This window comes from Vombatus ursinus, unplaced genomic scaffold (genome assembly GCF_900497805.2).
Source record: "Vombatus ursinus unplaced genomic scaffold, bare-nosed wombat genome assembly UNPS02000582.1, whole genome shotgun sequence".
NCBI lineage: Eukaryota > Metazoa > Chordata > Mammalia > Diprotodontia > Vombatidae > Vombatus > Vombatus ursinus.
This window is the reverse complement of record NW_020940360.1, coordinates 8,122,508-8,138,589: the sequence shown is the minus strand read 5'-3', so window position 1 is coordinate 8,138,589 and position 16,082 is coordinate 8,122,508. Positions and strand designations below refer to the sequence as shown.

Here is a 16,082-nt window from a genome sequence, read left to right as displayed (position 1 = left end):
CCATCCATCCATCCACAAGCATTTGTTAAGGGCCCACTATTGCAAGGTACTGTGCCAGCTGGAGATTCAAAGACAAAAATGAAGTAGTCCCTGCCACTGAGGGGCTTGCATTCTATCCAAGGAAACAATAAATACATGTATAAGTGTTTACAAGGCTAATAATAATATAATTTGGTGGGATGAGACCCTGGTATCCAGGGTAACAGGAAAAGCCTCATTTGGGAGATAAAACCCATATGGGCTGAATGTTGAATGAAACTAGGGAGCCTATGAGTTGGATATGAGAAGGGAGTGAATTCCAAGCATGAGGAATAGCCTGTATGCAAAGGCAAAGAAATGGGAGATAGGACATTGTATGTGAGGAACAGCAAGACGACCAGAATAGCTATACTGTAGAATATGTGAAGAGGAATAATAGGGGGAGAATGACAGAGGAAGCTTGGAAAGGTAAAGTAGAAGCAAAATACAATGGGCATGAAATTCCAAACAGAGGAGCTTATATTGGATATTACAAACAATAGCGAATTTGTTTGGAATTTGGAGATGGATATAAAATTTGAGTGTATTGAGCTGAGGAATGACGTTGTTATTTCATCAATATCTCTTTGACAGATATCTGGAGGATAGATAATTATAGCAGATGACTGAACATTCTACTTCTCTGAGAACATAGGGAAATCCCTTAGTCTTCTGCCTCAATTTCTTAAAAAGTTTTCTTCTCCTTCCTTTTAGTCATAGAAGGTATCTCTATACCTTTTTAAGACTCATTCCTTTGTCAATACTCATCATCCCATTCTCCTCTCATCTCATTCTGGGACATCATTTCCCTGTATTCCTCATGTATCTTTAATCTTTTCCTCAAATTCCATCAGTATACCAAAAAACTTCAATAGGTTGAAAACTGAGCTTTTTATCTTTCCTCCTAAACCTGAAACTCACATCTCCTTACAAATATTCTCAGGTTTCCCCAGTCCTAATAATTCTTCTCTCAACCCTTATCATTCTTCCAGCTATTGATCCTATACTTCATTGCCAAACTTATTGAAAGCATTTTCTACACTTGATGCTTCTCCCCCAGTCATTTATCAGTTATCAGCATATTATACTTGAAGATTTGAAGAGTAAAATTTAGGATAAATAAAAAGTATTACTTCACCTTTTGGGTAATACGCTTATGGAATCCATTACCTCAAAAACTGGTACAGATGGAACATATAAATAGCTTCAAAAATGGTTCAGATACATTCATGGATGACAGATCCTTAATGGGTTACTAAGGGAAATTAGAGTATTTGAGTGAATGGCCTTAACTGTTGAGGTTGATGTCAAGAAAGACAATCATGTCTTTCCTTAACATGTCCCTTGATGCCACTTTCAGAGACCAAATGTTGAGCTGGATAGTTTGACACAGAATGTTTCATATATTTTAAATGCACTAGGGGAGCTCTATACAAAAGAAAACTGTGGGAAATTATTGTGAGAATATGAAAAATCCTTTTATAAAATGGATAAATTCCAACCCACTCCTGATTTTTCTGTTCTGTAAGTTTTTATTTTGGCACGTATTTGGCATATTTTAAAATTATTACTTTCTTAGTGAAAACTAGGAATCTATACTAGGAATTTATAATTGAGACTCTATAGATAGCTATGGGGAACATACTAATAACACCTATCATTAAATATTACTATAAGGTTTACAACGTGCTTTACCTACAGTTTCCCATTTGATCCTCAGAACAATCTTGTGAGATAGGTGCTATTATTATGCAAATGAGGAGACTGAGACAGAAAAAAATCAAGCGACTTGCTCAAGGTCACACAATTACTAAGGATCTTGATCTCAGGTCTTCCTGACTCCAGGTCCAGTGCTCTACCCACTGGGCCACTTAGCTCCTTCTACCTACCCAACTTCCAAGTTTAACATCCATAGTTCTTTCTCTGGATGTGGATAGCATTTTCTATCATGAGACTTTTGGAAATGTCTTAGATCCTTGCATTGTTGAGAAGAGTTAAATTTATCAAAGTTAGTCATCACACAATGTGGCTGTTACTGTGTACCATGTTCTCCTGGTTCATTTCACTCAGCATCAGACCATGAAAGTCTTTCCAGGTTTTTCTGAAGTCAGCCTGTTCATCATTTCTTATAGCACAATAGTATTCCATTATATTCATATACCACAACTTGCTCAGCCATTCCCCAATTGATGGGCATCCTCTCAATTTTCAATTCTTTGTCACCACAAAATGAGGGCCCTTTTCCCATTTGTATGATCTCCTCAGGATACAGCCCTAGAAGTGGTATTGCTGGGTCAAATGGTATGCACATTGTTGTAGCACTTTGGGCATAGTTTCAAATTTAGAGCACCTTTTCTAGCCCCTTCCCCATACCAGGAGGTGAGCAGTGCAATCTTTAAAAGGTTGCTCAGACAGTCATGGGACTGCTGAATCCCACCGCTGCTTCCAGTGAGAAACGACCCTATGGCCTGGGCTACCAATGTGAGGATTGTAACTACAGCTCCCATTGTATCCGTACCTGCTGCTTTGTCACTTGCCTGTCACCATAGGACTTTAAGACATGTAAAATGGTAAAATGGTGTGGGTGATGTCCTTTGATTCATGCGTAAATTAGATTTAAGTGAGGCAGAGTTGCACGAAGTCATTGATGTCACTCTCTCCTCTAGAGTCATCACAGGCCAGTGACAGGACAGAAGATGCAGTGGATGTCCTTGGCGTCTTTGATGTCTAACCAAGCTCTAAGCGCTCCATGGCACCTGCTTCAGCTGCCTTCATGACCGTTGGAACAAATCGTTCTCACCCACCCATTCTACCAGGGGAAGTCTTCACATGCTTGGAGTAGACACCACCATAACTCACCAACAGGTTTGAGATCCCTTAGTTACCCTTGACCTGTTTTAGGCCATCTGTGAAATGATTTACCAGGGTATGGCTGTTGTGCATGCTAGAGCTTCTTGGAGCCACAGGTGAGAGTTGGGTGGAACAGATGGACACCAAAAGCAGAAAGTAGCCCTGAAAAGGACTTGGCAGCCTTCAGACACCAGAGGTACTAGTCTTCCCTGGATGCACCCTACACCCCAATCATAGTGATAATGTAGGGGCAGTGGAAGTAGCATTGAATCTGGAGTAAAAAGAATTGTGTTTGAATACTGATATTGCTGCTTTTTCCTCTGTGACCTTGAGCAAGTCACTTCATTAAACCTCAGTTTTCTCATTTGTAAGATGAGTGACTTGGAGTCATTTAATAAATGCTGGTTTAGTTTATCAATTGATAAACGTTTTTTAAGCATCTACTATGTCGCAGGCACTGTGCTAAGTGTTGGGGATACAAAAAAGGGTGAAAGATATTCTTTGCCTTCATGAAACTCACAATCTAATGTAATTGTTCACTGACTGACTTTTAAAAAGGACTAATGTCCTTGTAAAATATGGTGCCCATAAATGAATACAACAATACAGATATGATCTGACCAAGGTAGAGTACAGTAGGATTATCATCTAGTTTGATTTGTCTAAAGCTGGGGGATAGATGGATATAGATGGCATAATGGTTAGATTGCTGAGTTTGGAGTCAGGAAGACCTGAGTTCAAATCCTGACTTAGACAGCATTTAACCTTCCTGGGCCTCATCTATAAAATGAAGGAGTTGGACTTAATGACATCCAAGATCTTCTAGATCTAAATATATGATCCATGGGCCCGTTTCCTTTTTTGGAAAATGGGGTAGAGGGGTTTAAATAAGATGACCTCTACAGTTTCTTCCAATTCTAAAGCTATCAGCCAAACCTCATAAGGTCCCTTCTTGCCTGGTGGCACTCCTCTGCCACTTGTTCGTCTTCATACATTCGTATCTTTATAAGGAACCTTTCTAATGACGAATTACGTTTTATGTGGGGGAATTGCTGGAACCAAAAAGGCACAGCAGACTACTCTCATGACTGAGCTCATTTTCATGTTTGTGCAGCCACCGATTCATTCAGATCTCATAGCAGCTTAACGTATAAGAGAAGTTCCCAACTTAAAAAAAAAATGAGTTGTTAGAAAAGTTCATTTGTAATTTGGTTGTTTGGAAATTGGAACACAGAGATTCACAGAAGTGATATAATGAATGAAATTTAGATCCCTAAGCTACCTACAAAAGCTTATTTAACTTCAGTATAGCTGAATTTGGCACCAGAGGTATTAGGGTGGATAGAGGAGACAAAACCTTGAGTTAAAGGTGGCAGGTATTTTAAGTCCATATGTTCTTCTTGGTTGGCCCCCACATCTTTAAATCACGCCAATTCAGTGTTTCCCCCAAGAGAGAACTGAAAAAAAAAAACTCAATAGAAGGATATTGGCATTATTTTTTCTGGTTGATTATGCCCAGGAAGGCAATTTTGTGAGTTTTAGAATAAAAAAAAAAACTAGAACCAGAAAAGTTTTGCTCCTTCCTACTTCATATCTAGTAGTATGCTGATAAATGTTTAGCAATCAGTAATCTGAAAAAAAAGTATAATTGACACTTTTAAGTTTACTTCACATTATGAAAATTTCCCCATTACTTTTTTAAGTCTAGACAATTAACCAAACAATAAATCAAACTCTGATTTACAAATCGGTGCTTGCTGATTTCCAAGGTTTAGATACTCACACTAAAAATTTAAGAATCAGCTCTCTTAAGCTGGTTTGAGCTGGCTCCAGTCTACCCTTACCATATTAGAAGTCCAACTATTCTTATGCATTTTTTGGGGGGGAATCAATGATTTAATAGATTGAAGAAATGCTGAAGATGAAGCCTCCCTGGGGCAGGGGGATAGGTATCATCATATTCTAGATTGGATTATTGAAATTTTCAATGAGGAACTGGGTTCAACTTCTCCTTCTAATTTATTAGTTGTATGACCATGAGCAAGTCATTTAAACTCTCTGACCCTCAGTTTCTTCATTTGGAAATCAAGAATTATAATCTCAATAGCACCTATCTCACAAAGTTGTTCTGAGGATCAAAGGAGATAACATTGGTAAAGCATTTTCTTTTTCTTTCTTTCTTTTTTTTTTTGTGAGGCAATTGGGGTTAAGTGACTTGCCCAGAGTCACACAGGTAATGAATTTTATGTGTCTGAGGTCAGATTTGAACTCAGGTCCTCCTGACTGCAGAACTGGTGATCTATCCACTGCACCACCTAGCTGCCCCTAAAGCATTTTCTAAACCTTGAAGTGTTAGCTATTATTATGATGGCTGGTTTATGCTTTTCTCAATTTGTCAGGATTATAGGTTCAGATGGGAAGAACTCTATTATTTTTTTTCTTCTATAAATTAAAAAAAAATCTGTTGAACCCCCTCAATCTTTAGAGCATAGATTCAAAGCTGGAAAGAATCTTTCAGGTCATCTAGCCCAACCCTTGCATTTTGGAGGTTAGGAATGTGAAACTCAGAGAGTCTTGGTTACTTATCCCTCAGTCACATAAGCAGTAAGTGGCAAAGCCTTCCAGTGTTTGATGGCCCCATGATGTAAGCAAATTCAGGAAATTCATCCATCCATTTCAACATCTTTTCTGGGCTTCCAGATCAAGTCTGGAATGCATCCTGGTTTCAGAGAGGTGGCCACGGAATTTTATTAAGTGTTGATATACCAGGATTGACGAAGGCACATCCCAGTGGTACGGAGACCTTAAAAGGAAACGGGGCATACAACAGAGTTAATAAGGAATGGGAGAGGTGTGAGAAATTAATTACCTGTTCTTATATGTAATAGAACTTAGTGGTTTCCTGTTCCATCCTTCATTCAGCCATTTGTCTTTCATTGCTTCTCTAATGGCAGGCCGCTTGGCTGGGTCAGGCTCCAGTAAGGAGTGCATGAAATGCACAGCTCCTGGAATGCAATTCAGATGAAGTGTTTGGGGATGAAAACCCCCCACAGTTTGGGGGTATTAACCCAGTGAACCACAGACTCTCTTGTTGGCAAAATTCTTCTGTGTAAACAAGTAATGATCTGACCATAAGCTAGTTTCCTCAGTTTGACTACCAAAGTCAGTGGCTTCAATGGCAACTAGGCATCTCAAGTGATGCTTTAGGAGCTTTAAAACGTCCAGATGTCTTTTACAAAATATATTTTGTGGCTAAATTTGGGTGTGTGTGGCTGGGGGTGAGGTGGTTAAAGGAGAGATTGAATATGTTCAATTGATTTATTATAAAAATCTGGCATTGTGAACAATCCCTAAAAGGTGTAGAAGAGTATTTATTCAACTGCTAACATTTCTTCCTCCCCTAATCTCATTATCTCTTCTCACCTCTTGGGATCCCTAACTCCCTTCAAAGCTCAGCTCAGACCACCTCCTACACAAGCAGGGCCTTTCTGACAGCCTCAGTTGTTAGCACTTCCCCCACCCCCAATTACTTTTTATCTATTTATCTCTATGCATGTTGTTTTCCTCCAGCAGATAGTAAGTTCTTTGAGGGCAGGGGCTGCCCTCCTACTTAGTTTTTGTCTCTTTGTACTCAATACCTAACATACATTAAATGGTTAGCAAATTCTTGTTAAAGGGAATTATTCTTGCTGGTGTTTCCCACACATCTTGCCCATAAGAGGCCATCAAAAATGTTTCTTAAATTGAGAATACTATAATAGAAAGCAGGAATTATATACTTTCTCCTTCCAGTTAATTTTATGAGAACTGAAGACAGAGAAGTCCCCAAAGCACCTCAAAATTTTGAGCCCCTGATATATGGTTATCCCTCTCCCCTGGCAACAAAAGCCAATGATCTGTAGCATGATGCTATATTCCCAAATAGCATCCATAGATTGAGCCTTAATTTACAAACCAATAAATCCCAATGAGTTGATTACCAGAAGAGATGTCATCTGGAACAGAGCTGATTTCCCCATTCACCATCTTCTGATGAAGCTGCTTGATGTTGAATGGTTCCACAGTAAATGGCAATGTGCCCGTGAGCATAGCAAACATACTAACCCCTCTGTCAAGAGAATTACCATCAAAGCTGAAAAGTTTAGAAATCAATCTTTAAAAAAATGCTTCTAATAAGAGAGAATTTATGGGCTTTTAATTGTCACATGTTAAGTACTTTTCTAGAAGGCTGATTCAGCCTATTTCAGAATGAAAAGAAGGATGGGACAAAGGATAAATTTCTTCAGGAGCCTCATGGAACCTATGAAGGTTCCTCAGGACTGTAACATGTTGGTGTTCTCTGACTCTTCCCTTATGTCCCTTTATAGGAGGGCATGAGGTATACAACTTTGAAAAAAATAATAAAAACATCCTGGAGGCAAATTTGAATGTTGATCACAAATTCCAAATGGATTTGGTTCTATTTACTTATAAATTTATGTTGTCTTCATGTATTTTGAAACTCATTGGTTCTAACCAGGGTGGGAAGTGTTGGAGTCCCAAGATAATCATGAAAAGAAGAGTTCTCCAAGGCCATAAATATGCTTTCATTGTGGTATGTAGGCTGTTAGGAAGACTTGGAAAGGCATTTTAGCATATTTCTGGGCTCCCAGCCCACCTTTTCACTATGGCCAACCTCCTGCCCCAAAAAGTGCATTAAATATTTCATCATAGGATGATATAGCAGGATATATAGGATAGTATCATGGGATAGTAGATATAAGGCTGACTTGGCGTCAGGGAGACCTGGGTTTGAATCCCATGTCTGATATTTACAAATTATGTGATTTTGGCCAAGATATTCATCCTTTCTCAACTTCAGTTTCTTCATCTGTTAAATGGAGATAATAAATTAAGAATTAAATGGGGATTAAATAAAGTAAGGATTAAATAAGATAATGTATTTAAAAGACTATATAGATGCCAGGTATCATCATCATCAGGGCAACTAAGTGGCATAGTGGAGAGAACATTGGGCTTGGAATCTGGAAGACTCATCTTCATGAGTTCAAATCTAGCCTCAGACACTTAGTAACTGTGTGACCCTGGGCAAGTCACTTAACCCAGTTTGCCTCTGTATCCTCATCTGTAAAGTGAGCTAGAGAAGGAAATGTCAAATCACTTCAGTATCTTTGCTAAGAAAACCTCAAAATGGAGTCACAGAGAGTTGGATATGACTGAATAACAACTATTATTGTTATTATCATTATCATCATCATGGGGGCAGCTAGGTGGCATAGTGGATAGAGCACTGGGCTTGGAATCAGGATGACTCATCTTCACGAGTTCAAATCCAGTTTCAGACACTAGCTGTGTGACCCTGGGCAAGTTACTTAACTCTGTTTGCCTCAGTTTCCTCATCTATAAAATGAGCTGGGGAAGGAAATGGCAAACCACTTTAGTATCTTTACCAAGAAAACTCTAAAATGGGGTCACAAGGGGCAGTTAGGTGGCACAGTGGATAGAGCACTGGCCCTGGATTCAGGAGGACCTGAGTTCAAATCTGCCTCAGACACATAACACTTACTATCTGTGTGACCCTGGGCAAGTCACTTACCCCCATTGCCTAACCAAAATAAAAAATAAAATAAAAGACATAAAATGGGGTCACGGAGAGTTGGACACAACTGACCAACAGCTATTATTATTATCAAATAATGTCCAATTTAAGTTTTTTCAACCACTTAACTAAAGGTAGAATTTTCAGATCCAGTATCAATCTCTGTTAGAATCTTAGATTTCCACTGACATACTTTTGCTGATACAAGAAACCGGTATTAAGTGATACCTAAGTTTGTATATAAATTATTTGCTTTGATTCCAGAATCTTGCTTTGCATTGTTTTTTCCCCATATACTTAGAATGGTCTTTCTAATGAGCATTGTCTAGGAAGATATATGTGGTACATATGTGTGTGTCCAATCTATCAATCAATCAATCAACATCTCTTAAGCATCTATGTGCCAGGCACTGGGCCAAGTGCTGTCCAGATTTGGATCTCTTGGTCTCCTTGACCAGGTGGGACTCATTGTTCTTTGCTTCTCTAGAAAAGCAGCTCTTTCTGGAGATTCCAATGGGACTTGCAGGCTGACAGTCTCTGTTAAATTTATGTCCTATTTCCTTGCTCCCACCCACACCTAGAGGTCTACAACTGCTAGGGAGAAATACCTTTCCAGCAAGTAACCTGATTTGAAGCTCCCTTTGCATGTCAAAGAAATATTGTTTTCCCTAGTTACATGTATAAAGAGACAGAAGCAGCTTTTCAAAATTTGAGATCAAGGTTAGAAGGAAGAAGCAGAGGGGATAGAAGATTGATTTAGTGGTTGGTAGCCTGTCAGAAACAGGACACCAAGTTGCTGAGCCGTGTTCTTATTACCAAGAAGCAAGAGAGAGATGTGCTTTATAGGAGAAGGGCACATGGAAAGGCCCCTCTACTTAAAAATAATCAATATACATTTTACCAACTGGAAATTAATTTGGATTAACAGATTTTTCTTTTACAGTGCAAATGTTCACTAGGAAGGTGAAAACCTATCATTCATGTGCTCAGTTTGTCTTCCTTAAATCAATCAATTTCATAAAGGATTAAGAACTTTTTTTGGTGGATTAAAAACATTTTTTTTTGGTTGGGAGGGGAAAGGAGAATAGGGATATTGGAAAAGGGAAAGATAATTTAGAAGTAGAGAACTTGAGTGCCTTGAGATGGGCAGGGATTTGTGCTATTCAACTTGGCCTTGCTCTGGTCAGCATTTTCATCAATGCCTTAATTATCTTCGTTGTGAAGAGCAATGTGGTATAGTAGCTTTGGAGTCAGAGGACACAGGTTCAAATTTTTTCTCTGGCATGTGACTCTGGGCTGCAGTTTCTTAATCCGTAAAATGATGATCTTTCATTAGATAGCCTTTAAGTTCCTTTTCAGCTCTAAATATATGATTTTATGATTCCATGAAGACATAGATGAGATGCTTACCAAATTTGTAAATGACATGAAACTGGAAGTTGTAGCCAACACATTGGGTAATAGAAATAGGATGATAGGCTGAATTTAATATGTTAAAAATTAATAAGGATAAAGTTCTGGAGTAGTTGATAGAAGGCTGATCTTGGAGTCAGGAAGATGGACTCAAACTGTGCCTCTGACATATACTACCTGTGTGATCATAGGCTAGTCACAATTTCTCAGGGTCCTGGGTGATTTTCTGGGATTCTAAACTACATATATGCGCCAATAGAGAGAGTTTCACACAAGGAGTTGAGGCAGGTAAGTAGTAGAGCAGATAAAGTATTCTACTTGGAGTCAGAAAGCACTGAATCAAGCCTCAGATACTTAGTAGCTGTGACACTTGACAAATCACTTAACTTCTGTTTGTCTCAGTTTCCTCAACTCTAAAATGAGGATAATAATAGAACTTACCTCCCAGGGTTTTTGTAGAGATCAAATGAGAGATTATTTATAAGGCACTTAGAGCAGTACCTGGCACATAATAGAATGATTAATAAATGCTTGTTTCCACATTTCCTTTCTAGGAGTTTTTTATGTTAATGAAATTATAGGTCTGGTACCCTGCCTTCACCCCCCAAAAAAGTAAAATCCTACATTTAGGTTAAACAAAATCAACTATGCAAGTAAGTATAGATCTAGGCATTTTAGCAGACTGAAGGTTCAAAATGTGACATAGTACACTGTTAGAATGTTAAGCTGCATTGAAAACAATGGCCTCCAGAATGAGAGAATGGGTAGTCCCATTATGTTGGGCTCTGCTCAGACCACATCTGGAGTGTCGTGCTCAGTTCTGGGCCTCACATTTTAGGGAGGCCAGAGGCAGGCTGGAGTAAGTTCAGAAAAGGGTGATCAGGACATTGGGGGAGGTAGGGAGAGCAGGCTGGAGACCATGCTATACAAAGGTTTGTGGAAGGAATGAAGGATGATTGCTGTTATGCAGAAGAGGGGCTAGACTTTTCTGCTTTCTCCAAAGAATATAATTAGGGCCAATGGGTACAAAATTACAATGAGGCAGATTTTAGGTTTGATGTAAGGAAAAATTTCTTAACAGTTAGAGCTGTCCAAATGTGGAACGGATTAGTTTGGGAGGTAGGATGCTTCCCTTTCCTGGGGCTTTTAAGCTGGTGTCAGGTGACTTTATTGGGTATTTCAATTAAAGTACAGGCTGAACTAGGTAATCTCTCGAGGCCTCTTCCATCCCTCTGATTCTGTGACAGAGTGTCAGGGGAGAGGGGTGATAAAGAGAGATGGGAGGGTACCCAAGACAAACTTTGTCTACTTTACATATTTTCCTGGAGTCAGACTGAAAATCATTTCCAGTTCTTCCCCTGGCTCTAGGGCCACAGCTTGGTGATATTGGGTGATTGATTATATCATGCAACTAAAGGCTATTTCAATGAGAAGCAGAAAGAACTATTAGGGAAGAGAGTGATATAAGGTCATTCCTGTAAAAACAAATTCAATTCCAAAATACTGTAATACACCAATTATCACCTGTTGAAAGTAAGGGTGGATACTCATGATCTGCATATGACTTTGTTTATAGGCTTTAAAGTGTCAAGGCCAAAATGAAAACATATTTGTGTCCCTGTAGAAATGATTCTTTCAGCATGCATTTTGAAATTTCCACTCACCCAACCATGGTTGGGAGCAGAAAATTTAGAAATGCATGAAAACGAGGAAACTTACAAGAAAGTAGAACACAATCCATTTGGAATTTGTGACTAACGTGCACATTTTCCTCAGAGACATGTTCATCACCTTTTGGTGGCAAATCTTGCTCCTTGTAAAGGAATATGGGGAAAGAGCCAAGAGACCACCAAGAGTAAGAGCAGGTCAGACGAGCTCAGGCTGGAAGTCAATGGCTTTCACACTTGCTATCAACCAGAATTTAATTCACTATCAACCAGGGCTTCCTCTGAATCCGGCACCTCTAAGCCAAAAGACTCTTGATCCCATTACTAATCCTCTAAGCCACTTAAGCACCCAGATTCAAATATTTTTCAGCTGTTTTCCAGTGAGGTGTGCCAAAATGCTGGTTTAGAGGTGGGGAGTAGAGGGTGTTAATATTCTAGGGAAGCTCATGTGGACTGAACGTGAGATTATGTTTTTAGGGTGATGCTGTGGGCTGAGTAGAGGAGAAAAGCAAGCAGGCTGAGAGGGAAATCCCTGAACACTGCGTAATGGCTGCACAAACCTTCTTGGGGATCACAAAGATCATATGATATTAAAACAAAATAACAATTTCAGTGGCCGGACTGTTGTCATGGCCACCATGTTGCTGTCTGCAGTATGTATGGACAACATCTATGATAGCTAGAATAGGAAATCTCTTTCCTGTTTCTCATGAATCTTACTAGAACATCGGGTTCTCTAGAAAAAGACCAAACCACAAGAAGGTATCCCAGTAAACTCATATGGTGCTGTGGTTCAAAAGGTGACACACAAAACATATGTAGTTGAACAAGTGTGAGTCTACTATTTAATTGTGGCTGGAGCCTGATGATATGTTAAGCTTGAAAATTTATTGGCTGTAACAGAATGGAACTCTTCCATCCCACTGAAATCTCTGGCAGCCTTTGGATATAGCATCTGGCTTATTAATTTGGCCAGTGGATGAAAGTTAATCATGTTTCAGTCCTTCCAAGGATCTAAAAATTGGATACACAAAAATCATGGACAGGCACACTGAGCGCTGGTGTTTCCTCCATGGATTCCTAATTGTGTTACTGCAGATTTTGATTGGAATGTGTTGAATGGGATGGCAGACTGACAATAGGCTTCTTGTTTTTCCAGTGAGAATTTCTATGCTTTAATTATGATCATCTTTTTTGAGAGCAATAGTTTAATCAAAGGCCAGACAATTGAGAGAATCAGCTCACTTCTTGTGGCTTTATTTTTATGACAGAATTTGAATTAAAACGAACATTAAAGGGGGGGGGAAGGTGATGGGAAGTAGTCAAAATGGAGCTGATGAAAATTGGGGATGGGGGGGCTAAAGTGAATCTTTTGAAGAAATCCCTAATTCTGGGATCAAATACAATTTTAGATCTGGGTAGGATATCAAAGTGAATGGTGGAAGATGGCTTAGGAAAAATGCTGGCTCTAGAGGAAAAGAGAAAATTTAGACTCTCCCTTTTGCCCTCTTCAGTCTTTCTGTTTCTTTTTTATGTCTCTTTTTCTCCCTCCCCCATCCCAATTTCTTTCTCTCTTCATCTCTCCATTTCTTTTCATAGTTGTTTCACTGCCAGGTTTTCTCTCTTTCCATTTTCCCATTTCTTTCTCTACCTTAACCTTCTTCCCTTCTCCGTTTCCAAGGCTATCTTGCTTCTTTTCACTTTCTTTAATACAGTATTAAAACACCACTTTAGACTATTTCCTTGGTACTTTAAAACCTCTTTACTTCATTCATTCAGAGTTTGTGTTAAGTTCAGACCCAAGAGGCTGAGGTCTGCCTCTGTAATATTTCTTAAAAAAAAAAGTTCAGTAAACAAACACATTTTTCAAATGTAATTGACAGATTAGATTGTAAGTTCTTTGAGGACAGGACTATCTTTTGTATCTTTGTATCCCTCATGCTTAGCACAGTGCATGGCACATAGTAGGTGCTTAATAAATGTATGCTGATTGATTGATTTGAGAGACTATTAAAATGAAACTGTTTTTATGGATTTTGATACATCAATTATATGTACATTTATTATATAGTGCTAATTATAAAATAATTATTTATTAAATAGACTCTTGCTGATCTTTACTTGGAACCACTCTGGCAGGCTTTGCAAATAGCATCTGACTTATTAATTTGACCAGTTAACTTTGTTAACAATTCTTTGGTGCAGGTCATACTTATATTACTTTGGGCTCCATGGGCAGAGTGCTCTTATTAAACTCAATGGTAGAGCTACAACCAAGCTGTGTAGTGATGAAGAATGGGGATAGAAAGAGAGACTGGATTTGTGATTTCAATAATCTAGGGAACAGGGGCAGCTAGGTGGCACAGTGAATAGAGCACTGGCTTTGGAGTCAGAAGGACCTGAGTTCAAATCTGGCCTCAGACATGTAACAGTCACTGGCTGTGTGACTCTGGGCAAGTCACTTAACCCCAATTGCCTCACCAAAAAAAAAAAAAATCTAGGAACACAACGGCGAAGAAATTCTCTACCAGTGGAGCTTGGTACCTTCTTTGCAAGTTGAAATATTAGAGAGCTGCCTCAGTGACTTGCCCAGGGTCACACAGACCACTATGTGTCTGAAGCATGAACTTTGAACCCAGGACTTCTGACTCTGAAACCAGTTCTACTAATCCTATACTGCCACTGGCTAATTCAAAATCACAGATAATCCAAATGGATCACTTAAATAACTTTACTTTATTTTCCCACCATATATGTTACCAGGGACATGAGCAGCTAGAGAAATTCATAGATTTGGATTTTACTTTTCTTTCTTCTCTGATGCTATACTGACAGGAGAGCAGGTACGCTTTTTAATATTTTCATTTGAGATATATAGGGTTAGTTTAACATTCTCGGTTTATTTCGCATCCTTGGCTTTATTTTTATTTTGAAGAATGGGGATAGAAATGGGGATTGCTTTGAGCCTCATGGCTAAACTCAAAAGAGTTTTTCTATTCTTCATGAAACTCAGTACTAATTTTCTTTTTTTTTTTAAATTAAATTAAAAAAGTGCAGGTCCACCCCCCTTTCTCTTTCCTCCCTCTCTGTATCTCTTTCTCCCTTCCCTTTCTTCTCTCTCTCTTTGTCTCTGTTGCTCTCTCTTTCCCTCCTGTCTCTCCCCTCTCTGTCTTCTCTCTGTCTCTGTCTCCCAATTCTATCTGTCTCTTCTGTCTCCCACATCTGTTTCTCACCCCCTCCCTCTTCCCCCTTCTTCTTCTGTCTGTCTCCCCCTCTTCTCACTTCCTTCCCTCTCTCCCATCCATTCCCCGCTGCCATTGAGAAGAAATACAAAATCCTCTGTTAAAAACATATAGTCAAGCAAAATCAGTTCCTGAAATGGCCATGTTAAAAAAATATGTATCTCTACTGGTTCTCTAAGTCTAGGAAGTTGGTAGTCTATTTCATCATCAGGACTACTTTTCTAAATAAAAATAAATCTCGAAATTTCAAAGTTGGAAGGGACCTCAGTGGCAGCCTAATCCAATCTATAATGCAATAGGATTCCGTACTACATCATTCTCTACCTCTCCAGTCAGCCCATTACACTTTGGGACCAATCTGATCATTAGGAAATTTTTCCTGATATCAAACCCAAATTTGCCTCTTTGCAACTTCAAACTTTTGCTCAAAGACTAGCTTCTACTTGATGCTTTTCCTGATCCCCCAGCTACAAATGCCCTCCACTTGTTGCCTTGTAGTTAACCACCTTACATTTATTTTGTATTTATTCTGTACATATTTATTTTAAAAAATTGTAGGCACTGGATATGACAAGCACCAAAAGAAATTATTTTTCATCTTTGATTCCCCAGTACCTCAACACAGTGCCTATGAGGGTAACAGATGCTTGGTGATTGATTTTACTCTTTTTCACCTGGTTTTACCTTCTGGCACCAAATAGAATAAGTGTAACCTGGCTTCCATATGATAGCCCTTCAAATACTTGGAGGCAGCTGTTATGTCTCCTACACATTTTCTTTTCTCTTCTCTAAGATTTGCAGTTCAGTCATTTCAGTCGCGTCTGACTCTTGTGATCCCACTTGGGGTTTTTGGCAAAGATATTGTAGTGGTTTGCCATTTCCTTCTTTAACTCATTTTACAGATGGAGAAACTGAGGCAAACAGGGTTAAAAGACTTGACGAGAGCCACACGGCTAATAAGTGTCTGAGGCTGGATTTGAACTCAAGAAGATGAGTCTTCCTGACTTCAGGCCTGCCACACTATCTGCTGCACCACCTACCTTCTCCTTCTCCAAGATAAGCATGCCCAGTTCTTTCAACTGATCTTTAGTTGGCATGAATTAGAGGCTCTTCACCACCCTGACTTCCCATATCAATGGCCTTCCTAAAATGTGGTGCCCAGAACAGAAAATAAAATACTTTTTATGAATGTGCAACTCAGTCACTTGGGTGGAATTTTGCTCTTGGTTATGGAAGTGTGTGTGTGTGTGTGTGTGTGTGTGTGTGTGTGTGTGTGTGTGTGTGTGTGTGTGT

General features: G+C 39.1%; 1 protein-coding gene across 1 annotated transcript in view; it reads right to left on the bottom strand.

Annotated features, from left to right (window-relative positions):
- Nucleotides 1–16,082, bottom strand: part of LOC114038547 (carbon catabolite-derepressing protein kinase-like) — a 107,908-nt gene that overhangs the window by 15,125 nt on the left and 76,701 nt on the right. The window contains exons 6-7 of the mRNA XM_027855859.1: nucleotides 6,849–6,976; nucleotides 5,738–5,873 (exon numbers count right to left, since the gene is read on the bottom strand). Of these exons, the coding sequence (XP_027711660.1) occupies nucleotides 5,738–5,873; nucleotides 6,849–6,976 (264 nt within the window). The remainder of the gene's footprint in view (nucleotides 1–5,737; nucleotides 5,874–6,848; nucleotides 6,977–16,082) is intronic.